The sequence below is a fragment of the Drosophila montana genome, unplaced genomic scaffold, assembly GCF_035044405.1.
Source record: "Drosophila montana isolate Dmon_TW-CO22-7 unplaced genomic scaffold, ASM3504440v1 contig_3829_1, whole genome shotgun sequence".
Taxonomy (NCBI): Eukaryota; Metazoa; Arthropoda; class Insecta; order Diptera; family Drosophilidae; genus Drosophila; species Drosophila montana.
In genome coordinates, this window is record NW_026998699.1 from 567,606 (window position 1) to 593,351 (window position 25,746).

Consider the following 25,746-nt stretch of genomic DNA (forward strand, 5'->3'; position numbering starts at 1 on the left):
GCTGTGCCCAAACATATATTACAATCATATAGGGATTTATCGGTTTGGTCCGTATTCTTTGTGGTTTCCATAAATTATACGTATAATTTAGTAGTTTTCCTTGGTAAGGTATTACAAATCCGAGAACGTGTTAAATATTTTTATTTTAAGATTTAACTCCTTTGAACTTTAGCTTTAAGTATCAGCTATTGGTTATACGAGCGCTATAAAATTTCTAGATTTCCCAGTTCTTATTTGTCTGACAATTTCCACAACGATATCTCGAAACTTAATAGCCAAAAACCAAAAATAAAATGAATATACCAATCCCCAGAACTCCTTGAAGGTTGCAAGGAATATATATAGCCGCATATATTCCCAAAAAGAGCCAGCAATATAAATAAGGCTGCTCCCTGAACTTGGGTCTCAGTTGCTGCTGTGAGGCAGCCCGGTTTAGGTGTAGATGTGTGCTGTTATGTTTGTGTGTGTGTTTATATATGTAGACTGATCATGAATGTTAGCTCGCAAGAAGAAGAGAAGAGGAGAAGCATAAAAAGGTCTCCAACTGAACTGCAATTCGTTTGATGGCATAATATTGTGTGTGTGTGTGTGTGGGTATTCGTCTAAAAATATACATATGTACATGAAGAACTGGCAAGGCTCAGCAGTATAAATAAGGCTGCCAACTGAAGATGAGTCTCAGTTGCAGCTGTGAAGCGGCCCGTTATTGGCGTGAGGAATTGCGTACGTGTATGTGTGTGTGTTTTCGCATAAAAATTCGAAAAAAATTTAAGCTTGAAGCAAGAAGAAGAGAAGTGCATAAATATAGGCTCCAATTGAAGCTGCGATTTAGTTGCTGCTCCGAGGCGGAACTGTATAGAAGGGTATAAATACACATACACAAGTGCTTGTGCGTGTATATATAAATGCGAAGGCAAGGCTCAGTAGTATAAATAGCGCTGTCCACTGAAGCTGGGTGTCAGTTGCAGCTGTGAGGCTGCCCGTCATAGATGGTGTGGTATGCTATATATGTATGTGTTTGTGTGTGCGTATAAAAATATAAATGGCGGATCATGCCTAAAAGCTCGCAAGAGATGAGCCAGCAGATAAAATAATTCTGCCAAGGTACAAACTTGTGCCACCTTTTTTACCCAGTGGAGTGGAATTGCTGCAATCGGTGAGTCACTTTTAAAATAACAATATATCAACATTGGATTATATGAAAAAACTTGGACTTTTCGAAGAAATGGGGGAGATGAGTATTAAACAATTGTTAAACATGTCTTTAATTAATGTTGACAGAGTTAATAGTCGAAAAAATGGTCTTATATAACGGTTTCCACCAATTTTCCATAGCGGAAACAGTTCCGGGAGAAGTTTTTGGAGCAAATAAATAAAATTGTCATGTGTATTTACAAATGGTTTAATCGGTGTTATCAAAAGTCGAAGGACATTCATAGTATCTAGTTCGTACTTATATCTAAATTGCGCTTTGTTTCGTTATTAGGAGTACATAAATAGTTTGCTGCATTTACACCGTGTTTTTATCTTTCAAATATTTACATAGATTCACTTTATACAAAAATACATTTTACTAAAATACGCGATTCGCATATAAAATTATAATCTCTTTGCACATTTGTCTTAAAGTACGGCCGACAGAATATCACATCGGCGCTCTGGGACCTATATTTGAAGTTTAATTGATATATTTAAAAGAAAATTGACGATTTGAAAATATATCCAAAAAATAATTATGCAATTATGCTTCATTTGTATGCCCAATATTATACAATTTTCTACCCTTTTGGCATTGCTTTAACTTAATTGGTAATAGTTTTATAATAATAATAAGGACAGTTGGACTTATTTAAACAAGAATACGAACAATCATTCATAATAAGGTTAAATACTTTTAGCTGTGTTATTTTTGCTATAAGATTATTTACAATGATCGCTCGATATAAATAATATTTACAATTTTTATTGTGTCTTTTCAAACACTTTCGAATATAGAACTTGACGAAACTGTTTCATTTTCAAATTTTTCAAACATTTGCGAGCGACCGCTATAAATTTATTTTGTATAAAAATCAAGTTAATCAAGCTTCTGGTCCCAGGTTTATAGCACTTTTTTTAGGACTAGCTTTGTGTCACGTTGTTTCCTAGGAATAATTGTACAGTGTCGACGGATGCCCCCAAGGATGGGAGGTCCTTTAAATTTTAGCTATTGTATTGCTGAATATCGTCAACGATATTCTTGTATCCGATTTGTGTGAGTCAATTAAATTGCGTGGACCGAGAGAGTTTTTTTTTGGACTTGAATTTGTTGCGAACAGCAACAGTTGTTGCTGTCGCGTGTTGCATGTTCAAATGTGGCATGGTTTTTGAATTTTGATTTAACTGACTTTACAAAAATCATTTGGCTAATTTAGCATTTGCTGTTGTTGCTGCTGGCCAGTTGCTTGCTGCTGTTGTTGTTGGCTGACGACAATGTGATGTTGTTGTTGTTGCTGCTGCTGCTGCTGCTGTTGTTGTTGTTGTTGTTGTTGTTGCTGCTGCTGTTGCTGCTGCTGTTGTTGCTGCTGCTGTAATTGAAGCTGCTGCTGATTGGCATGCTGCACGGCCGCCGTTGTGGCAGCCGTCACCACAGGCTGCAACATGCTGGTGCCGTTCTCGCGCCGCACATGGCTATTTAGCTCCGCCTTGACGCGCCTGGCTATGTGGGAGCGGGTGTGCTTGCGCAGGTGATCCTTGCGATAGAAGCCCTTGCCGCACTCCTGGCACTGATGCCGCTTCTCGCCCGAATGGATGACAAAGTGCAGGCTCAGCTGCTCCTTGCGCTTAAAGGCCTTCAGGCAGACGGTGCAGATGTACGGTCGTTCCGGATTGTGCGACTGTTTGTGCCGTGTGAGATGATCCTTGCGCTTGAGCGATGCCTGACAGATATCGCATACATAGCGCCGCTCCAGATTGTGTCCCACCAGATGCACCTCGAGCAACTCCGGCTCTGGATATGCCACATGACATTCGGGGCACATGTAGAGCGGGCTACCGTCTAGTGCAGTTCCCATGCGAATCTCACCGGGACGCAGCTTTGGCTTGCGCTCTTTCGAGCGCTTTTTGCGTTTTTTCTTCTTGGTACCGCTTACGGCTGTCGAGGTGCTCGCCACCGCGACCTGCGACTGCAACTGCAGTGTTGCCTGCTGCTGCTGTTGTTGCTGCTGCTGCTGTTGCTGATGCAGCGGCTGCTGCTCCTGCTGAGGTATGCTTATGGTTGTCGTTGTGCCAATGGTGTTGATGCCAATGGCTGCGCCTGGTCCCGTCTGCACCTGCAGCACCTGTCCGAGACACAATTATTAGTTATTTTGACAATTAAATATAAACAATTTTCGAAGCTAAACAATACCACATTCTGCTGGTTCTCCTTTTTGATGGTCTCCGCGGAGTACTTAAGAAAGTGGTGCAGCGACAGTGGCAACGTGTTGGCTGGAAGATGCGAGAGGTAGTCGGCGACGGTCGTGCCGGGCGTGATCGTTTGCCAGGAGGTATTCTGTAGCACTGCGAAAACAGAGAGGACGAGGGAGGACTCAATGGGTTAAGTATCTTGGCTATATTTTGGACTCACCTTGTTGCTGCAATATGGCATTGCATAGATCCTGTGTCAGTTCCTGCGGCGCCACCACTTGTTGCTGTTGCAGCTGCTGCTGCTGTTGTTGCTGCTGCTGTTGTTGTTGCTGCTGCTGCTGCTGACCAGAGCTGCTCGCCTGCAGGGCATCCACTGCGCTCGTCGTGGCACTGGTTGCATAGACTGTCGCATATTGTGGCTGCTGCTGTTGTTGTTGCTGCTGCTGCTGCTGCTGTGTCGCGGTGGCCACCAGATGCCCATTGTATTTATCGCCCTGTAGCGCCTCCTCCTGCCCGCTGCGAAACTTGCTGCCGGCGGCGGCGCTGCTGCTGGGCTGGCTGAAGTGCGTCATAGATACGCCCGTAGTCACCTGCTGCTGTTGTTGCTGCTGGTGTTGTTGTTGTTGTTGTTGGTAGCGATTGCCGCTGCCGCCGGGCTCCTGTTGTTGCTGTTGATTGTTGTTGGCCGCAGTCACATCGGCATCGGCAACGGCCACAGCGGCAGTTACCGTCGACACCAACGGCGACGTCGTCGTCGTAAACTGTGGAAGGCCCGGAAAGGTGTTCCCAAAGGGTGTGAAATTCATTGTGCGTTCGTTGCGTGGTTCGTTAGTGGTTTCCGGCGAACCAATATTTTAATTTTACGTTCGAATCGACTGCAATTAAATTTTTTTTTTTAGCCATCTAAAAGTTGTATTTTATGTGTCGTGGATAGCTAGACTTGAGTTAGGAAAATCGCAAAGAAAGGCGATATTTTTGAGACAATGAGCTTTAGGTAAGAGAACAATTTGGAGTAAGACTGGGAGTCGTAAATAGAAAGAGTGAAAAAGTGCTCCCTGGATTATAAAACAAAAACATCAAAGCTTTATTTTAAAACATGTAAACATGTAGTTGATAAAACTAATGTTGTTTAATAAAATAATACAAAATGCAGAGTATTTCCCATTTTTGGAAACTGCCAACATGAGGTAATATCAATCAAAACATAGAATTCAAGGTAAGGCCAATTCTGGCTTTCTGAATGAAAAGTGAAATCGCAGCCGCTGTTATTATTTTGACTGCTCAAACGCGCAAACACACCCACAATCGCCCAAACACACACATACATATACATGTACGTACATGCATATGTATGCCGTACATACATGCATATGTATGCCGGCAGCGTGAGAAGCAACAAAAAGAGCGGCAAACCTGCGCGCAATACGAGTAAAGGCACGAGCACAAACTACCGTTAGCTGCACAGTGGTAACTTGTTCATTTGTGCATTGAAACATAATTGGCAGAGTTCTAGCAATAGTTTAGTTTTAATCACTAGATGCTAAACTGGGTAAGACGGGTTATTAAATATCAGGAATGCACAAAAGTATCGAACTGCAAACAATTGTTTACCATTTTTCAGCAAAAGCCGCCAGTATTATTATTTTTATTATTATTATTTAGCTTTCACTTCCTTGCCCAAATAAAAAAAATTTAAAATTTGCGGAAAGAACAATTTTTTCGTTGTTAAATTGCAGAAAATTTCATTTTAGTGAATATTACGAAATAAACCGTTTCATAAGGACTCGCATAGTGAAAAATGAGTTTATTTGTTGCTCATAAATTTATCACTTATATTTACAACAATTCGTACCACTGTGCGGCTGTCCGATTTTAGTATGTCGGCACATTGTGTTTGGGTTAGGGTTGTCCCGATAGTGTAAATGTGTATGTATGTGTGTGTTAGTGCGCGTGATTTTATAACAATTTTCGCATAAATTTGGAAAATATTGCAAAAAAAAAAAAGAAGTGAAGAATCCGTTAATCTACGCTTTGTTAGCAGACAGTTTTACAAAATCTGCGAAAGTGTCGTGTAAAAGGCAAGTTATAGCAATATCGATTTTCACTAAGTACGCAAATTAGTGTCGCGTTTAATTGAGAGAGGAACGAAAGCACACAAGCACACGCTCACATACACGCACACCGACACACGCTTGTATTTATGTAAATTGCAGCGTACTTTTGGGCAGCTGTCGCGGACTGTAAGAATCGAGGACATCTTTATTACATATTGAAAAATATACTTTCACTAGCCCGCCGCAACGGAGTTATGTTTTATTCTTATTTATATATACATAAACATACATATGTATGTACATATATATTTTTTTTTGTTTTCGCGAACGCGTGACACAATAAAAGTCAAAGGCAGGAAGCAGCCGTAAGGCGCCCGTCTCGTCGTTCACAAAGACAAACCAATGTTGGCGCTGACGCCGCAGTCGATCGGCTGGACAGCAATGTGAAAGTGCACTTTATTTGCAATATTTTGCCTTACGTTTTTTCGTTTCGTTATTGCTACGTGTTTGCTGTTTTCACACACACGCATACCTACAAAGAGACGATTCCCGCGCGACGGCATTTATAAAGGAAAAGCAAAAAATGTTTGTATTGTTGCCCTGGCTAGGCCGGGTACAAGGAGTGTAGGTGCCCAACTACCGTTGCGTTGTTTGCGCTGACGTCGCTGCGACTGCGACTGCTGCAGTGCGAGGGCGAGTGCGCCTCCTCCACATTCAAGCCACACACCAGCGTCGAATCGGTGCGTCTATGTCTGTGTCGGCTGCCGCATTCACGACAGGGCCACCTAACGGCGTGTGGCACAAGTTTGCTACTGACCCGCCGCCAACTCGTTTGTACACTCCAACTTCTCCTGCGCGCTGCTCACGTGTATGTGTGTGTGTTGAACACGAGACAAAAGCGTGAGCTTCGTGCCGGCATTGTAATACTTGTGTGCGTGTGGCTGTGTGTGTGCTAGCAGCGAGAGCGAATAGGACAGACTGAGCAAAGGAGAGAATGAGCGCGTGTTTGATGCTCTCTTTAAGTAGTTGTCAAATAAACGGTTATTGTTTGATTGTTGCTTTGCTCGCAAAATAAACAAGACGTTTTCTATGTTAGTTAGTTTTTTTTATACACTAAATATCTTGGACAATTTTTAAATGCATGTGCACATGTTGACGCAGGTGAGTACGTGCTAATAATTCGAACTATGCACTTAACTAAATCTGTGAAAACTGCTATGAAATTGATTGGATATTTTTCAAATCCATAAAAATCCATTAAAAGACCCGGTTTATGAACCGAACCTGAAACCAAAACTTCGACACAATTCTCTCTTATTCAAATCACCTACTTATTGGTAAATTTATTCTCATCCAAATATAACGTTATTCTTTTTACGTTGTTGGGAGTACTTTAGTTCTATTATCAATTCGCTGTAGTTTTAACCAATTGAGAATTGCATGGCTAGTTCGTCAAGTTAATTAGTTCCATGAAGCTGTAGCTATTCATAGATACATATATGCATGGAAACCAATTGCATAGATCTGTTAGCTCTTAGCTGTCGTCATGTGCTGCCGGCTTTCAATTCAATTTGCCCTTTTCTGTGGCTATTTCAATCTTGTGCTCTCCTCTCCGCAAAATGGTGAATAGTTCGGGTGCGTTTAGGGGCCGCTCAGATACTCTTATTTGCAAACCTTATCCACAGACCGTTACCAAGTTGTGGGCATGCCGTGTGCTGTCAACGAGGAGGTCAGCTGCATGATCGTTAAGTGTCCGGCGGGTCGCTATTGTCCGGCGGAGAATTACTGCTACAATCCGAAGTGCGTCTGTCGTCGCGGCTATCGCAGGATCCATGGAGTATGTGTCCAGAAACATGTGACGCTCAATCGCGAAGCTGACGCCCTGAACTCAGCCCTGCTCCAAACGCGATTTCGATAAATTCATAATTTGTTCAATTTTCCTTTTTGTTAACAAATAACATTTTTAACTGATCAGAATGATATTGAGATAAGACATCCAGGTAATATATATAAATTTGAAAGATTTGGTGAAATTCTTAAATTAATTTGAAGTTTTTCCATACCCAATAAGTAAGTGTATTAAAAATGCATATTCTAATGTTTCTTCAATGCTGATATTCATATGATTCTAATCATAACTTTATATTTATATTTATTTTCTTTTTGCGCTGAAATCTGATCTCTATCAAGCGAAAGACTAAGGGAATGGTGTATAGTTACTATTTACAATGATGGGGAAGGATATGATTAAATAATACGGCTCGTAGGTAGATCTTCGCTTAAATTCTAGACAAAACAAAAAAGTAAAAAGATATATGTATATACTAGTGGGTATAACCCGGCTTTGCCCGTGGCTCGTATAAAATAAATTTCTCAAAAAGCTTTGAAAATTATTTCGAAACTTATCGGACGGTAAACAAATAACTTTCATACAATCGTCTTCCGCCAATTTCCCACTGTTGCGGGTGGAATTTCCCAAATCGCTTAAATACGTATTTATTAAGTCTTATGTAGAGCTTTGATAATAATTTTGAAGCAAATCGGACAAAACTTAAAACTTCGCCCAAAAAATCTTTAAATCGCATTCCCCCCGAAGAAGTTTGAATTCTGCGAAAAGTGTGAAACACGTCTCAAATGATCTTTCTTATAGATATCTGGAAATGAATTTGAACAAAGATCTTTCAAAATAAGTTTGAGGCCGATCGGATGGTAAACAAAAAAGCTGCACACAAACATTTTTCGCGATTTTTCCACACTTGCGGGTGGAATTTGCCGAAAACGTGCGACTTCATCACATAAAGTAACTACAGTGAAAATTTCAGCAAAACATATCCAAAGTAAGCTATTATTACGGACGTGTATATTTTATTGAGTCTAATTGACGAGTTCTCAGAAATAGGTTTGTTTTCAACTGCATCTTTATATGGTCACTTGGAAGTTTGATTGCACGGAAAAAGAATTTAAAAAATTTCGCGGGTTCCGTTCACGATTCGAAACAGCACCCTCTTTAGATTCAAAGCGTAAAACGGGGTTTCCATATATTCGAGCCCAAATTTGGACTTAAATCTCTTCTATTATATACGTTTAAGGTTCTAGTAAAACAACTAGATTCCTAACAATTGTCCGTTGTACTGAAAACATAAAACGCCTTAAGATTTTTATAAACATGATGCGGGCTAAATTTAATTTCTGTCCAAAAATGGCATCTATCAAATATGGTATAAAGCTTTGGTGCATAGTTTGGGACGAAGTCTGGCTCAAAAGTTTGCTTTTGTTCGGGTTTCGACAACTAGTTTGGCTTAACTCTTAGCTTATTGTAAAATAAAACTAAATTTAGTTTCGAGAATACTTTTTTTGTTATTATGAAAAACACTTTTAAAAGCGACGGCAAATTTGATTTGGAATTCTTTTGGTTAAGCTTCAGCAGCTTGTTTTAGTTTTGATACCCAGAAACGATTGAAAATCCCTAAAGCATAAATTGATAAAAGGTAAAATGGGCTTTAAGAACTGGGTCAAGCGACCAGTATAAGGCCATGTACCGTTAATCAACCACCAAAAAGTGCCTCCAACTGGCCGTCAGATTGTGTGTGGCAAGAGCCAGAGTCAGTTGCCACATGAGGTCACACAAGCAAATGCCGCCGGATTTGCATACGAGAGAATGCAGGCAAAGTCAAGCGCAGACAAGGATGAGGAAGCAGGAACCGCAGCAGGAGCATGAGCATGAGCAGAAGGAGTAGGTGGAAGGACCTGCCAGCCGCATCGGTGGCAACAACAAAGATGCTGCCGCTGCTGACACTGAAATAACCGCATGCAAGGCCAATCGACGAAACCAGGCCACGCACACAATTCAACCGGGGGCGACGCGACAACAAACTCCGTCCTGCCACAAAGCCGTGCGAGGCGCTGCTGCACCCGGCTCAGCTACCCCACCCATGCTGCTGCACCCGGCTCCTGCTACTGCTCCAGCGCCGTGCACCATGCAAAGCTGAGGTAAATGCACTTGGAATATGGGCTGTGGCGGGTGGCGGGTGACGGGATTGGCGGGTGACGGGGCACTGCAATCGGCATTGAGCAAGAACCAAGAGCGCACGACTTTGACTCATCCGGAGAGCGGCAGCAGCCTGCGCCTGAAGAGGAGGCAATGGGTGTGTGCAACTCTCCTGTAGACTCGGCATCTGTGTGTGCGCGCGTGTGTGTGTGTGTGGGGTGCATTGCGTCATCATCGTCGACGTCGTCGTCTGCGTCGTGAACAGCGAACAAGTCGCGCCCGCGCCGCGGGCTGGTCAACGGGCTCCGGAACTGGTTGCGAATGTGTTACAAGTGGATGACGCTTGCAGCAAGTGTTGTCAAGTGGTGGGCGTGGCATCAGGGGGGGGGGTTGAAAGGGAGTGGTTTAGGTGGTGCGCTGCAGCTGCCGTCATTTGGCAAGACGAGGCCGAGTGCAAGCCTCGCGCCCATTGCGTTGTTTATCCCGGCTCTTTGTGCTCCGGTGTATGCTGGCATGAAAGTGAAACTCCGCCAAACGGCCAGGCGCAGGCTGAAACCGAAATGCCAATGGTCGTTGCCGTTGCCGTGGCCGTGGCCGTTGCCGTGGTCGTGGTCGTGGTCGTGGCCGTGGCCATGACCCGTGTCTGCGAAATGCACTCCGGCACACTTAAACACGCACACACAGACTCGCATCGGGAGGTTTGTTAGCAACCGGAAACGCGGTCACAAGTGGCAATCGGGGCGTATGCGTAATGTGCAAACATGCACACGCATTGCAATCACAATAATAATAAGTATATGATTTATTATGAGTACTATGAGTATTCAATGTGTCTTAAATATATACATCGAATACTAATAGTACTCAAATATGCACACGCATTGCAATCACAGTAATAACATATGATTTATTATGAGTACTATGAGTATTCAATGTGTCTTAAATATATACATTGAATACTCATAGTACTCAAATATGCACACGCATTGCAAGCACAATAATAATAAGTATATGATTTATTATGAGTACTATGAGTATTCAATGTGTCTTTAAATATTATTTAATTTCATCTGTTTATATTCTTATTGAAGAAACATTTTAAAAAGCAAGCGCATATTATGAATAATTTACCGAAAGCTATTTTAATATTTTATTATATGTGTTGATTTTTGTAAGTAATTTAATATACAGAATATTTGGGCACCTACGGATTAGCCGTTTATGAATAAGATTCCAATTAAATGATGGACAATGAACGTGCTTTTGCCTGCATCTAAAAAAATGCAAAAACAAACCTAATTTTCTCAATGCAATTTATTTATCAATTCCCTTCAAATAGTATTTATAAAAGTTATGTCTACATTTGACTTAAAGTTTCCTTATTTGTTAAGTTGCTATTTGGCTTACACAAATTTGTACCTGCTCTTTTTAGGGTACTAATTTTAATTGACAAAAACTTTCAGAACATGTATTTTAATTAGTAAACATTGCAGAGGTAACGTGAACAAATGAAAATTCCTTAAAATTAAGTAAGAAATTGGTTTGTTTTGAACTTTTCCTGAAAATTACCGTTAACTCTTTTAAATGCAATCATTTTAACTGAAATTCTTAGTCAACTTTTTGAAAGTTGCAAGTAATATAATTATTACAAATAAATAAATCTTTACAGATCTATGCAAATCAATCAATTCTCAAATTTTAGAAAAAAAAAAAAACAACTTACTTCGAAACCTTTGTAGAAATCTAACATATTTTAAGAACATACTTATCGGTAAACAAAGAAATTCCGATTGTAATTTCTGTTTTCTTAGCTTTAATATTATGGTTTATAAAGGCATATTTCAGGAACAGCTTATAAAGGTAGAAAACTACTTGAAAACAGATTTTTAATTATGAGACAGTTCTTATATCTTATAATATTTCTAACTAACGAATGTTACCCTTAACTTGATTTGCTTATAAACAACTCACTTGTTTCTAACGACTCGAGGATTGGAATTAATTTAACAGGTTTCTAATTTTCATTAGTAATAATTCAGCTCAAATCGCAAACTTTGAACTGTTGACTCGGTCGCCGAAATTGAAATTCGCCGCGTGAAAGTAAAAACGCGTCGTATGGGCGGAAGCAACAGAGGCGCAACACAAATGCTCACACAAAAGTCGCGAAATGACGTAGTGTCGATGCTGACGTTATAACGTAAACTGATTTAAAGTGCGTCCGTTAATGGCGAGCAATGCAAACCGAACCGGCCGGCATATTGGGCCGATGACCGGGCGCCTAAAATTGTGTAGAGTTTGGTTACGATGACGAGGCTGGGAACGCTGTTGGTTGAGAAGAGGGAACGGGGGGAACGATATAGGCGCGGGGCGGATGCTATACGGCTGCCTAAATGTGTTTTGTCAAGAGGCAAGGCAAACTCTTTAAAATGCCCGTTGCTAGCGCACACACACACACACAGAGACACACACACACACACGCACGCCTACATACGCAGACAGACGCCGTTGACAGTCACGCACTATGCTGGCAAGTGCGACTCCTCGCTTTCGCTTTTGTGTTTGTTGTCTCGTTTGCTTAGGGCTCGGCTCATTTCGTATCGGCTTCTCTCTTCGCAACGAGCTCGCTCTTTGCATCTCTATCCCTTTCTATTTTTGACTCTCTCTCTCTCTCTCACTCTCTCGCTCTTCCTCGCCGTTACACAGACTCTCAGTTTTGCTAGTCTATTTTGTGCATCGCACCATTGCTGGCAATTTTCAACGCGCGCCGGCAATGCAACAGTTTTTTTCACAATAGATTTTTATTAGCTATTTGTTGTGTGTATCCAAATCTAGCAAACTCATTAAAGCAACTGCATGTTCGTGTGTGTGTGTGTGTGCGTGTGTGTGTGTGGGTGTGAAATTGAATGTTTTCTATATGTGTGTGCTTGTGTGCTAGGGATGAGCATTTTCAAACATGGCGCCAACATTTAGCAAATGCATAGAGTAGTACGGGCCAGGGGAGCTGCACGGCTTTTATGGTGCAAATGTATGTACTTTTATAGTATATAGTATATAAACATGAGCATATACATACATAAGTTCTTACGTTTCCATACACCTAACCAAGCCGCACGTTTGCATGCGATTTAATTCAAAAATTGATTTATTTTTAGTTTACGCCCCGAATTGCGCATTTTAAATCGTACAGGAAATATATATATAATTCGAATTTGTCTTCAAAATTTGTATACAAAATAGCTTTTCAATTAAGTGCTGCTTATTTTTTAAACCAGAGATTTCTGATGTGTTTGACTATTGATTTTAGTGAAACATTTGCTTTTTTTCCTTTTATATCTACTGACTGCAATCTAAGCTTTTCTTTTTTAATTTATTCCTCTAATAAACTCGGATCTATATTTTTCCAGTTGTCTCTTAAACCCAAATGTATTTGCTTTCTCTTTTCACATTTATTTAAACCAAATCTTTAACTTTTGATTTTCTTTTCTTTTAGCATAATCTTATTTACCAAAGTTATTCTGGAAGTCATTATCATTTCCCAGTCAATTGAGTAGCGTGCTGGGTCACACTTACCACAAAGTTTAGGGATCGAAAGAAGACTACGAAGTAATCGTAATCCTCTGACTAGCTAACATTTCCATTCAAAACTAACTAACTAATATGTATGCGTGAAAAACAATGCTCAATTCTTTAGCAACATGTGTCTTCTTAAAGAGTATTGTATGCATGCCCTCTGTTGAATATTTGTGCCAAGTGCAATGGTGAATGCAAAAATGGACCAACAAACGGGGCAACAAAACTGCAGCTGACGTTGGCACAAAATCTAAACAAGCCCAAGCACGAGAACACCGCCCCAACCCCCGCCCCCCGGCACTGGCCAAGGTCGAAACGAACGAGTCGCAAAAAAACGCCCACAAACGGCCCCCAATTCGCCGCCTGCAAAAATGGGCACCGAAAACTAACCGAAAAACTAAAAGTGACTCTCAGCAGGGCCAGAGGGGCAGAGGGGTTGGGGGGTGCAGGCAGGCAAAGGATGCAGTCAGTCAGACTGCGCCGAAAATTCATTCATAAAATTCTAAAACGCGCTAAAATCTAAAATTCTAAACAAACGGCCCACATGATGGGGGCTACGACACACGGCGCACCGATAGATATGCAATGTGTGTGCCCAACTATTATGTCTGTGCGAGTGTGTGTGCGTGCGTGTGTGTGTGTGTGTGTGTGTGCCTCTGCCTGTATTGCTGTGTGTGTTTGTGCGCGTAAAAAATCACCCAGTTTTGGGCGCAGTTGCAACTAGAATCAAGTCGCTAGAAATAAAGAAAGCCAGCCAAAAACTGTGCTACTTGTTACTTCTGACGCGCTATGCAATACTGCAACTACTGCAACTTACGGTAAATGCATTTTGATGTTTTGGACACAACTGTACAGCAGAGCAATGTTATGATTATTTTTAGCTGGCAAATCCAACTAAGAAGCGGCAGAAAAAAATGTCTCTATGTGTAGAGCAAAGTGAATATATAAATATATATATATATATATCTATATATTAAAAGGATGTGCACATAAAAAATAATTCTATATTTTATATATACATAGCATATATATATATAATTGTGTGTGAAAGTTTGTGTGTGGCACCCTAAGGCCTAGGCCAAAGCTCTCTTTTTGTGTGAGAGAGCGCAAAATGCAGCTATGCGTTTTTCTGCATGCACTTGATGCATGTGTGCGTGCGTGTGTGTGCGTGTGTGTGCGTGTGTGTGCAACACCTAACTACAGCAGCAGCAGCAGGAAATTGCAACAAACAAACTCTACACGGCGCAGCCAGCAGGCCGGCCAAAACAAAATGCAATCAAATGGCAAAAATTTTGCTAGACTGCAATGCAACTAAAAACAAAACGCTGCATGCAACCCTTGCATAAAGGTGGCGTGGGTAGGGAGGGGTGGGGGGGGGGGGGGGTTATTGTGTGGCAAGTTGGGTGGCGAAAAGGTGGCCGATTGCACAAGCCAGACAGTTGCTGTGTTGCATAAAACAGCAAAAACATGAAAGCATTTTAGTTGCATTTTCTATATAACAAATTTCAGCACATGCCGTGTGTGTGTGTGTGCGCCCGTGTGTGTGTGTGTGTGTGTGTGTGTGTATGAATAATCCATGTAGTATATAGAAATTGCATCCCTTAGCTGCAACCGAATAAAATGTGCATAAAATAAATTTCATTTCATTTAAAATAAATAAAACCTCTCGAAACCGAAACACCCCCCCCCCCCCCCCTTCTACTTCCACCCCCGATGCACAAGCTTCTAGACAAAGTGCAGTTGCCCTGGAAAATATCTGCAGAGCTTATGGACTGCAATGTGCAGGTGCAACCGCCCCGCCCCCCGCCAGCTAGCAGCAGCTCCAATTTCCATTAGAAGCGACTCCTCAAATTCTCAAAACGTATGCATTTTAATTGATTGCCCAGCTGCTTTGTTTCTTGTGTCTGCCTAAATTGCAGGTAATTTATTTATCTCAGAAATATCTTCAATTTCCAAGCTTTAAGATGCCCACTCAAAGTGTCTCAAGTTGCCTTCAAGCCCAGACTTAACAAAACTTCTCTATATATATAAAACTTATATATATATATATATATATATCTGTATATATAATCATACTAGCGGCTACAAATTTTAGATGTTATTATTTCACTAAGTACACGCCCGTGGAACATTGAAATCTACCCAACTTGATCTGCACTTCTATTCAAAAATATGTTTTAAGTGTTTGAATCAACGCTTTCCACCCATTTTGGTCTTGCGGCAAGAATCTTGAAGGTGAAGAATAAACTTTCGTTTATTAAAAGATCTTTAAAAATGTGCTTGAGGCAGATCGAATGGTAAACAAAAAAGTTGCATACGTATGTTATGAATTTATTTTCTAATACAAATACATTTGCTTAGCAATCTAATCTTCTGCTTCTTTCATATTCGCTCCAATGTTATTTATTTCCGATTTAGCTAATTCATATTATCTTTATAACCTGAAAATGAAAATTATGTAAGAGCCAGCATCTGCGATATATATTCTTGATCAGAGCGACGAGCTGATTCGAGCCATGTCCGTGGAACTACCCTAACTACTAACTAGAGCACATAAGGAAAAAATATGGTTTAGTTTTGGAATTTCGGCTCGGTTCGAAACTAATTTTTAGTCTCGTAAAATGAGCTGATAACGAGAAGCAGCCAACGCAAATGAACTTTCCTATTTGCAATCTATCAACATTCCAATGAAGGTCACTTAACGCCTGACCCATGCCTTTTCTTTATTTATATTGAGTTCCTGACCTACTGATAATCGCTTCAAATCGCCGAAATATTATTACACACGTTCTTCCAATTGATTGCCGTATTACAGTCTATTTACGTGCGTGCTGTCGCTGAGTACGGTTGAGATTCGCATTTCAATTCCAAAATCAAAGTGCTATCAAAATGAAATGTATTGTGTTTATATATATTACTAGCGGGTATAACCCGGCCTTGCCCGTGGCAAGTATGTTATAAAATCAATGTTCTCAAACAAATTTGAAATGATTTTGAAACTGATCGGACGGTAAACAAATAACTTTCATACAAACGTTTTCCGCCAATATACCACTGTTGCGAGTGGAATTTCCCAAATCGCTGAAATACGTATTTATTAAGTTCTTATGTAGAGCTTTGAAAATAAGTTTGAAGCAAATCGGACACAACTTAAAACTTCGCCCAAAAAATCTTAAAATCGCATTCCCCCCGAAGAAGTTTGAATTCTGCGAAAAGTGGGAAACACGTCTCAAATAATTTTTCATATAGATCACTGGAAATGAATTTGAGCGCGAAACGTCACCCACCAAATCTTTGACCTCCATTTCTACCAAGGAGGAATGGATTTTCCAAAAAGTGTGAAACACCCCTCAAATGAATTTGAACAAAGATCTTTGAAAATAAGTTTGAGCCCGATCGGATGGTAAACCAAAAAGTTACATACAAACGTTTTTCGCGATTTTTCCACACTTGCGGGTGGAATTTCCCGAAACCCCGTCTTAACGTGCACCTACATCACATAAGGTAACTACAGTGAAACTTTCAGCTTCCTAGCTTTTACGGTTTGGGCTGTGCGTTGATCACCAATCAGTCAGTCAGTCAGTCAGTCAGGACAAACAGTTTTATATATAGAGATATTTGCAAGCATAATACTGATCATAGATGAAGCAGAGGCTAACGAAAATGAGGTAAAAACAGATTATTTATTAATGCAATGCAGAAAATAAATCATATTCTTTGTTACAAGTCTTGTGTGGCAACCAGAATAGCAGAGGAGCAGTGCGGAAAGTACATCTATAAGGCTGTGAGACCTTTGTTAAAATATATTCATCAGATGAAGGAGGAAATTGAAAACAATAACAATAAGGTTGAAGGCAAAGACAGGGAAATCAAACAACTGCAGGAAAAACTTAGCCAACGTAATGAATTGGTCATCGAGGAACTGAGAGCTCAGAATGAATTCTACAAACAGAGTATCACAGAGCTAACGAACAACGTTTTATCAATAAAAGAGCAAATGAGTAAACCCAATTCCAATGCCTTGAAAATCCAGGACTATGAAGAGCAGCTGGAGAAACAAAAGAAGTCAATTGATCAACAGGCCCAACAAATATCCCAACTCAAAAACGAAATCAACATTTGTGCCAAGAAACTAAAAACCGACGAAGAGAAGCCCGTTCTCAGTGACTGCACCGACTTTGCTAATGCTCCGGGTATTCATAAGATTAACCCGGATCCGTTCGATGTTCTTTGTGATAGTGCGACAGCAGGTCCTGGCTGGACGGTTATCCAGCAGCGAATCAACGGTAAGGAGGATTTCTACAGGAATTGGACCTCTTACCGTGAAGGTTTTGGTTCCTTTGATGGCGACTTCTTCCTCGGTCTCGAGAGGATTCATCGCTTGACACGCGCCCAACCTCATGAGCTCTACATACATATGGAAAGATTTGATGGTGACATCAAATACAGAAGATACGATCAATTTGCCATTTCTGGCGAGGAGGACCAATACACCTTGATCACCTTGGCGAAATCTGAGGGCAGTGCAACAAATGATTACTTGCTATACCACAAAGATAAGAAATTCAGCACATTCGATCGTGACAATGACAATTTGAATTCTGGCAACTGCGCAAGCCGAGACAATTGTGGTGGTGGCTGGTGGTACGGTGATTGTGCATACAGGTATTGATCGCCACAGCTTTGTCAAAGCAATTTATATGCAATTAATTTTATGTGTCCAAAAATGATGCCATATATTGGGATGGTCACGACTCCTTGAAGACAGTCAAAATGCTCATACGCCCCAAAAGCAATGGAAAATAAAATCAAAAAACAAATATGTATAGCATTTATTGTAAAAAAGTAAGAATTGTTTCACAATGTAATTATTAATAAATTCAGATGCTGTAATCCCTTCGAAAACCCACAACAAAATATTAAAATCGACGTATATCAAATGAAATATTTTCGAATTCGATATTAAAACAGATTTTTTTATTTACTCTTACATAAAGTTGGATACAAAAAAGTCTATGGAGTCCTTGAAGTCGCCGCTCAGGGAGTTTTTCAGGATTTAGAGATTCAAGCTGATCAGTTGGACAGGTGGAAAGATAGATAAGACAAATGTTAAAAGTTACATTAACAATTGGGGTCCATCTCCTATTCGGACACTCTCACTTAGCCATAAAATATACTTTATAATTATACAAATAGGTATATATATATATATGTATAAACTAGCGGGTATAACCCGGCCTTGCCCGTGGCACGTGTAAAGTATATGTTCTCAAAGAGCTTTAAAAAAATGATTGAAGCAAATCTTTAAATTGCACTTTCCACCGAAGAAGTTACGATATTGTGCAAAATGTGAAACACGTCTCAAATGATTTTTATGTAGATCCTTGGAAGTGAATTTGAGGGCGAAACGTCCACCACCAAATCTTTGACCCCTATTTCCACCAAGGAGGAATGGATTTTCCTAAAAGTGTGAAACACACCTCAAATGAATTTGACCAAAGATCTTTGAAGTTGATTTTAAGACCAATCGGATGGTAAACAGAGATTTGACAGTTATTGTTCAACTAGGTATGAATTGTCGGAAAAAAAGTGAATCAAATTTAATTGGTTTTGCCTTTAGCAATTCAAATGGCATATACTATGATTATGAGGTGTGTAAATCAAATTCTATGTTTTGGAATTTCTGCGATACTTTGAAAAAGCAAAAAAATATATGATGTTTTAACAAACCACAATTTGCACTTTTATATAAATTTCAATAAAATAAATCAATAGAATCAGGCACGCCTCTCTCAACTATTAATGATGTATCTAATATTGTTAAAAATTGGTTTTTTTTTAAATTTTACTCAATTGTTATTGTACTAGCGGATATTGCCCGGCCTTGCCCGTGGAAGGTTCTGTGCTAAAAAATGTATGATATTATTATTATTATTATGATATTATCCCGACTAGAGCACTTCACCAAAGATGGGTGGAAAGATTATAATGCGTTTGTGCAGGCGGACGGATAAACCTGCGACCCAACAATGTATCTACATATATTCTTGATCAGCATCAATAGCCGAGTCCATCTACCCATGTCCGCCTGTCCGGGTGAATGAACGTAAGAATCTTAGAGCTCATTAAGAGCTAGAGACTTGGAACGTTGGTCCTCCTATTGCCCGCGCAGCTTGTTTCCGATAATCGATAACTTGACCAGTTTCCAGGCAATCAATACAAACCGTTATCGAAATCCTCTAGAATCAAAAATCTTTCATTTTGAGACAATACGCGTGTTCTATAGCACAATAAGATCTATTATTGAATATTTCGTCAAGATCGGTTAAGAAACAGAAAACTTATTAAAGAAAAAGTTTTCCTTTTTCTTGCGTAAATTGTACGAATTTCTGCCTACATTTATTTATTGAATTGAATTCCTTAAACAGCATTACAATTGTAAATTTATTGGTAGCAGTGGGTTCAGGGTATACCCTAGTCGAGTACTCCCGACTTGTTTCTGATACAATCTAACGTCAAGTGCAATCAATCTTTAATTCTGGCCTAATACTACTAATGTCCATAAGTATTTCTGCTTGACAGATGGATAAAGCAAAATGTTGCCTTATAACCTAAACATATTTATTAACTAATAAGAGGCAAGAAAATGTATTATTTAATAAATCATTTTCAATGCATATTATTTCAAAATAATATACATATATTTTATCAAAATAAATCTAAACGAGCCTATGCTGATTATTCAAAAAGAAAATGAATTTGAGCCAAGTTTGCCCCCATTTATGAAACGAGTCGAAAGCAGACAAGTTAATGCAACAGTTAATGCAATGCTGAATGCATTTGCTGTTGCCTTGTGGCAGCAACAGAACGTGTTGCAACACAATAAGCACACGCAGCAGGCCACGTGGCATAATCAGACTCGGAAGACAGTTAAGCAGCAGCAAGTGGATACAAATGTGGCGAGGGGAGGGGGGTGGGGTTACGGACACGTAACCATTAACCAAAAACGGTGGCTAAAGAGGCGAACGTCCTCGACCTAGTTCAATGTCAATGTCATTGTGCCACATTATCGCCGTTGCCAGCGTCGTTGGTGACGGCGACGGCGACGGCGACGGCGACGTCGTCCTTTGGCAGGCTTGGCCTTGGCTGGAGTGAAACGAGCGCACGAGTCGAGGCCACGGCCACGGCCACGAACATTGCCCAAAGTGGCACACGGCAGGACCAACACCCACACCCAGACCCAGACCCAGACCCCTGTCGGAACCAGTGGCCCACGCTCCTTGCACTCCGCACAAAATGAGGCTCAGGCAATGGCCACGATGCTGCAACATTGCGTTGCATGCCGGTGCAGACGGTTGGCGGTTGGCGGCTGGTGGCGACAATATCCTTGCACTTGTGCGGCTCTGCGCCTGCCGCGAGGCTGGGGCACACACACAGAACCTGCAACCAATCCGCCAACAGCAGCAGCAGTAGCAGCAACAAACTCAACTCGTTGCCTCCTTTTGGGCCGTGTTGCTGTTGTTGCAAGGATCCCTCCACACAATCACACACACACACCAACACACACACACACACACTCACAAACCCCAATTGGCAGTCGCGTTGCACTCGGAGCTGCAGCTGCGGCATCCAGACACCCACGGCAGCATCGCAATCGTCATCGCCAGACCTGAAAAGTGGGACCACAGTCAACGCCTAAATGCCCCCATGGCCTCCGCCCTACAAATTCCAGTTGCAGCCCCAACTTTGGTTCTATTGTGCTATCTCTCTCTCTACTAGCTGTCTCACTCTCGCCCCCAAGAGGCTGAACCATCATCACCAGACAAAGTCTCCATTACGCCATAGACAAAGAGTTTGAGTTCGAAGGTTCGCTACCGTTTCGTATCGAACATGTTCTCTCCATAAAAGCCTCTCTCTTTCTTTCTTAGTGGTATGGTGTGACTGTGTGTATAGCGCACTTTTGCCATTTGAAATCATAGCACGTCGACTAGGGCATATATATGCAGTAGGGTGACTCACTGTTTAGTATGCACAAGAAAATACAGCAAGCGGCGTTAGGCTTGGTAAATTTAATATTATGCATGAGATTTATAATAAAATCAACATTAACAAATTAGCAAATTAATTATTATTTATTAAAGATTATCCTTACAATGTCATCTTCAGTATAAAATATTAAAATTTAATAAGCAACTCCTATGAAGTAGACATTCAAAAGAAACTAGCTTCTCTGAGTAAGATTTGGGCTTAAATCCATCCAATTTATTGCACACACAGGAGAAACTATATACCACTTAACATGTGCTACATTTAGCAAATATTTATCTAACAATTTGTCGCGTGCTACCTTGAAACCCGCTCTGCCAAAAAGGTGTTTCACATTAACTGTTGTTTACGTTTTCTGTTTTATTGACCATTGCAGTGAGCGTTAAACAGGCTAAAGGAGGGAGCGAGAGGCTGTGAATAAGAAATGGGTTAAGAATCAAGGTGGGCAGCAGACGCAGTCAAAACACACACACACACACACACACACACTCGGGCACAGCAAACGGGTCGCATTCCAGCGCTGGCTGCGCACTCAGCACGGGCAGAGACAGCAGCAACCACTGCGGCTGCGCAGACACCTTGGCCGCTGTGTCAGTGCGCGTTGAGATCTTCAACGGGCGAGTCGGCGAATTGCGGAGAGTGGCCGAACATTGAGGCAAAGTAAAAACTAGAATAAAAACAACTTAAAATATGCGCGTGCCCCGCCGACACGCTCACACAGCAGAAATATATTTTTAGTGATCTTCTCTCGCTGCGTGCGTGCGTGTGTGTGTGTGTGTTGAACTTTCTTCAGCCGCTGGGCGCTTGAGCATGTTATTTGTGAACGGCAAACCAAAGTCAACAAAGCAAACAACAACAAGTGGCCGCGCAGCGGCGCAGGAAAGTGCAAAAGCGTCGCAAACAGCAAGTTTCTTGGCAGACGTGGCAAACATAAAATTTAAAAGTGTACGCGGAAATCAATTAATGCCTTTATATATGTATGTATATTAACACGTATGTGTGTGCAACAACATATGAAAAGTGAAAGTACGAGCAACTTAGCAAATAACTAATAACAAAAGCAACCACAATATTCTCACGCTGCGAAACCATGTCCAGCCACAGCGTACAGCGACGCAAGACAACGCGCTCTAAGTCGAAACAGCAGCAACAACAAAAACAACAACAACAGCAAAATGTTGCGGAAACCCTCATCGAAAATCAAAACGCAAGCAACGAACAAAACGAAAGACTTCACTTTCGCAGCCGTTCAGCAACCTCGGTCGGTGCAGTAGCAGCAGCGGCAGCGCCAGTCACTTGCAATTCACCTTCACCACAATGCTGTAATGGCATGCTGCCCACCACAGCCACCACCATGCTCAACTGTTGCCGCGATATTAACTGCCACCTGAATACCCCGCTGGCGCTACCATTGCGCGGCAGCGTTGAGCGCAGTCGACGCTCAGAGAGTCGGCAATCTTTTCTAGCATCAGAAACGCTTAAGCCGACGACGACGACAGCATCGCCTACGCCTACCTCTGCATCTAAGCAGCCGCATTCCCGTTCCCGTTCGCGTTCGTGTTCTTGTGATGTCGGCAACGCGTGCAATATTGAGGATCCTCTCAGGCAGAGCCCAGACAGCGCTGCAGCGGCAGCGAAATTAACCGTTAGCCTGCACATTGATCTCATCAGCTGGGGTCTCTTTCTGCTGGCGTTCTTAACGCGCTTCTATAAGCTGGCAACGCCGCCGCATGTTGTGTAAGTAATGGAAGAGAGATACATTTAAATGTTTTTTCTCTGTTTCTAATCTTTGCGTTTTCCATTTGTTACACAGCTTCGATGAGCTGCATTATGGCAAATATATATCGCACTATATGCGCAACATCTTTTTCTTCGATCAGCACCCACCACTGGGCAAGCAGCTGATAGCTGGCCTTGTCAGCTTTGTCGGCTACGATGGCAACTACACATTTCCACGCATTGGCGCCACCTATGCGTCAAATGTGCCCGTCTTCTGGCTGCGATTTGTGCCCGCACTTTGTGGAAGTCTGCTCGCACCAGCCGTCTACAAGCTGCTGTTGGAAGCGCAGCTGCGTCGCTGGGCAGCAGCGCTTGGCGGCCTGCTTGTCGTCCTGGACAATGCTCTGCTAACGCAGTCGCGTTTCATTCTCATGGAATCGATGCTGCTGCTGGCCAGCACCGTGGGCATTGCCTGTCTGCTGCGCTTCCAGCGCTGCTCGCTGGGCAGCCTCAACTGGCTAAGCAGCGGAGCAGCGGCTGCGCTGTTTCTTGCCTGCGCCGGCTGTGTCAAATATGTTGGCTTCCTGGCGCTGGCCCTTGCCGGCTATTTGCTGTGTCGACATCTCTGGAAGCTGCTCTACGATGCGACTTTGACAAGTGAGTAAAGAGAAATATGTGCTTAAGAGAGGGAAACAGATATGAGAAGATAGAGAGAGAGTATGTAACTGAGTTAGAGAGAGTTTAAGAGTATGTAATTATTTTAACATACTTATTAAAAAGAAATCGATAGACTTAATGAGACAAACCATTTCAACGATGCAAAATAGGCAAAAGTGAGAGAGACTATAGGCTATAAACACTTAGAAGCCATAAAGAAATGAATAGAGGGAGAGACACAGAGAAAAGAGAGAGACAGAGAGAAGAGTCAGGCAAAAGTACTTGTAACAGAGATATAACAGAAATAAGTAACTCAATAACGGACATCAGTAACAGATGTAAATAACACAAATCAATAACAGAGATGAGTAACAGAGATCAATAACAGAGATCAGTAACAGAGATCAGTAACAGAGATCAATAACAGAGATGAATAACAGAGATCAGTAACAGAGATCAGTAACAGAGATCAGTCACAGAGATCAGTAACAGAGATCTGTAACATAGATCAATAACAGAGATCAGTAACAGAGATCAGTAAAAGATATCTTAAGTATTGTATTGTATTAAATTTGTATTGAAAAACACCTCCTTCCCTTTTATATAGATGGCCAACTTTGGCTGCACGCACTGGGCAGACTGCTGCTGTTTGTGGGCATACCGCTGGCCGTTTACCTGGGCGTCTTTTACATCCACTTAAGGACGCTACATCGGGCCGGGCCACATGACACCATCATGACCAGTGCGTTTCAGGCCTCGCTAGACGGCGGCCTGGCGTCGATCACACGCGGCCAGCCGTTGGCTGTGGTGCACGGCTCGCAGATAACGCTGCGGCACACGCACGGGCGCACCTGCTGGCTGCACTCGCATGCCGCCGTGTATCCGGTGAGGTACAAGGATCAGCGTGGCTCGTCGCACCAGCAGCAGGTGACATGCTACTCCTTCAAGGATGTGAACAACTGGTGGATTGTGAAGCGTCCGGAACGCGATGATCTGGTGGTGGGCGACCAGCCCGATATCATACGACATGGCGATGTCATTCAGCTGGTGCACGGCATTACCAGTCGTGCGCTGAACTCGCACGACGTGGCGGCGCCCATGACGCCGCAATGCCAGGAGGTCAGCTGCTACATTGACTACGAGATCAAAATGGAGGGCGAGCTGCTGTGGCGCGTCGAGATACTCAACCGGCAGACCGAGGGCGATCGCTGGCATGCCATCAAGTCGGAGATACGCCTCATACACGAGACGACGGGCGCCGCGCTGCGCTTCAGTGGCCGCCAGCTGCCCAGCTGGGGCTTCAATCAGCACGAGGTGGTCGGTGATCGCGATCCAATGCATCAGGATGCCATCTGGAACGTGGAGGAGCATCGCTACACCAAGAGTAAGTGGCACAGCTGGAAAGGCAGAAACTAGAAATGTATCCCGCTAATCAAACATTTCCAACAATAGCTCAGGATCAGCGTGAACGCGAGCGCCAACTGCTCTCCGCCGAGATGATACCCACCAAACGGACCAAGCTCTCGTTCTGGGCTAAGCTGCTGGAGCTGCAGACGAAGATGTTCTGGCATGCCAAGCAGGTGCAGAGCCACATGTACAGCTCCCAGCCGCACGAGTGGCCGCTGCTGGACAAAGGCATTGCCTACTGGCTGGACGACAGCTCGAGCGCCCAAATCTATCTGCTGGGCAATCTGCTCATCTGGTATATGGCCAGCGCGGGGCTGCTGCTCTATGCCGCATTGCTTGTCTTCTATGCGCTGCGTCGGCGTCGCTTGTGCTTTGATGTCTCCGCCAGCGAGTGGAGGCGCTTCCTCGGCGCCGGCGACACCTTCTTTGTCGGCTATCTGATGCACTATTTGCCGTACTTCTTTGTCGATCGGACGCTCTTTCTGCACAACTATCTGCCGGCTTTTCTCTTTAAGCTGCTGCTGCTCTGCTATGTGCTCGACCATGTCGACCATCTGCTGCGGAGCCACTGCACCGGCCGGGCTGTGCATCTGGTGCGCGTCTATCGTCTGGCGCTGCTGCTCTGGCTGATCGCCGTCATTGCTGTCTTCATCAAGTTCTTGCCATTGAGCTACGGCTCCCGAAAGATGTCCGCCAACGAAATCATCGAGTTGCGCTGGAAAGACACCTGGGACTTTATACTGCAAAAGAACTATGCATTGCAATGAGCCAGCGCAAGTCCGCCATCCAACAGCCTGCACCCTGCACCCTGCACCATGTACAATAAACCGTAATGATCCAGTTGGGGAGCTACTCAAGCAGTTTGGCTGGTGCCAAACCACGCATAAGTTATTTAAATTATGTTCTTAACTATCTGAA

The 25,746-nt window shown here is 42.5% G+C and overlaps 4 protein-coding genes across 9 annotated transcripts in view; 3 read left to right on the top strand and 1 right to left on the bottom strand.

The window, feature by feature from the left end:
• LOC135437513 (angiopoietin-related protein 7-like) overlaps positions 1-18,129 on the top strand; it is a 51,445-nt gene extending 33,316 nt beyond the window's left edge. The window contains exon 2 of the mRNA XM_064695473.1: positions 16,727-18,129. Within this exon, the coding sequence (XP_064551543.1) occupies positions 16,727-17,671 (945 nt within the window). The 3' untranslated portion in view covers positions 17,672-18,129. The remainder of the gene's footprint in view (positions 1-16,726) is intronic.
• Positions 784-25,715, top strand: rt (Protein O-mannosyltransferase rt). Its single transcript, XM_064695433.1, has 5 exons — positions 784-1,156; positions 21,422-22,782; positions 22,859-23,421; positions 24,029-24,805; positions 24,874-25,715. Exons 2-5 carry the CDS (start codon positions 22,136-22,138, stop codon positions 25,593-25,595), a joined length of 2,709 nt encoding a protein of 902 aa, XP_064551503.1. The 5' UTR covers positions 784-1,156; positions 21,422-22,135; the 3' UTR covers positions 25,596-25,715.
• Positions 1,387-6,255, bottom strand: LOC135437501 (putative uncharacterized protein DDB_G0268364). Of its 6 annotated transcripts, none has more exons than XM_064695450.1 (4): positions 6,082-6,255; positions 3,608-4,262; positions 3,389-3,540; positions 1,387-3,320 (listed from the first exon to the last, which is right to left on the bottom strand). In XM_064695450.1, exons 2-4 carry the CDS (start codon positions 4,191-4,193, stop codon positions 2,406-2,408), a joined length of 1,653 nt encoding a protein of 550 aa, XP_064551520.1. In that variant the 5' UTR covers positions 4,194-4,262; positions 6,082-6,255; the 3' UTR covers positions 1,387-2,405. The 6 variants fall into 6 exon arrangements, with proteins under 6 accessions (XP_064551520.1, XP_064551523.1, XP_064551519.1 ...); XM_064695453.1 differs by having other exon boundaries at positions 5,978-6,255; XM_064695449.1 differs by having other exon boundaries at positions 5,974-6,255.
• Positions 6,954-7,462, top strand: LOC135437581 (uncharacterized). Its single transcript, XM_064695563.1, has 2 exons — positions 6,954-7,063; positions 7,127-7,462. The coding sequence occupies exons 1-2, from the start codon at positions 6,988-6,990 to the stop codon at positions 7,357-7,359; spliced, it is 309 nt and encodes a 102-aa protein (XP_064551633.1). The 5' UTR covers positions 6,954-6,987; the 3' UTR covers positions 7,360-7,462.
• Positions 25,716-25,746: the final 31 nt, after the last annotated feature.

Bases quoted from the DNA above. Each gene is read 5' to 3' on its own strand.
- LOC135437501 (XM_064695450.1), bottom strand. From the start codon at position 4,193: ATGAATTTCACACCCTTTGGGAACACCTTTCCGGGCCTTCCACAGTTT. The intron at 3,541-3,607 runs GTGAGTCCAAAA...CTGTTTTCGCAG, and splicing joins TGCCATATTGCAGCAACAAG to TGCTACAGAATACCTCCTGG. The intron at 3,321-3,388 runs GTATTGTTTAGC...TGTCTCGGACAG, and splicing joins AGGAGAACCAGCAGAATGTG to GTGCTGCAGGTGCAGACGGG.
- rt (XM_064695433.1), top strand. From the start codon at position 22,136: ATGTCCAGCCACAGCGTACAGCGACGCAAGACAACGCGCTCTAAGTCG. The intron at 22,783-22,858 runs GTAAGTAATGGA...TTTGTTACACAG, and splicing joins GCAACGCCGCCGCATGTTGT to CTTCGATGAGCTGCATTATG. The intron at 24,806-24,873 runs GTAAGTGGCACA...TTCCAACAATAG, and splicing joins GGAGCATCGCTACACCAAGA to CTCAGGATCAGCGTGAACGC.
- LOC135437581 (XM_064695563.1), top strand. From the start codon at position 6,988: ATGTGCTGCCGGCTTTCAATTCAATTTGCCCTTTTCTGTGGCTATTTC. The intron at 7,064-7,126 runs GTGAATAGTTCG...CCTTATCCACAG, and splicing joins GCTCTCCTCTCCGCAAAATG to ACCGTTACCAAGTTGTGGGC.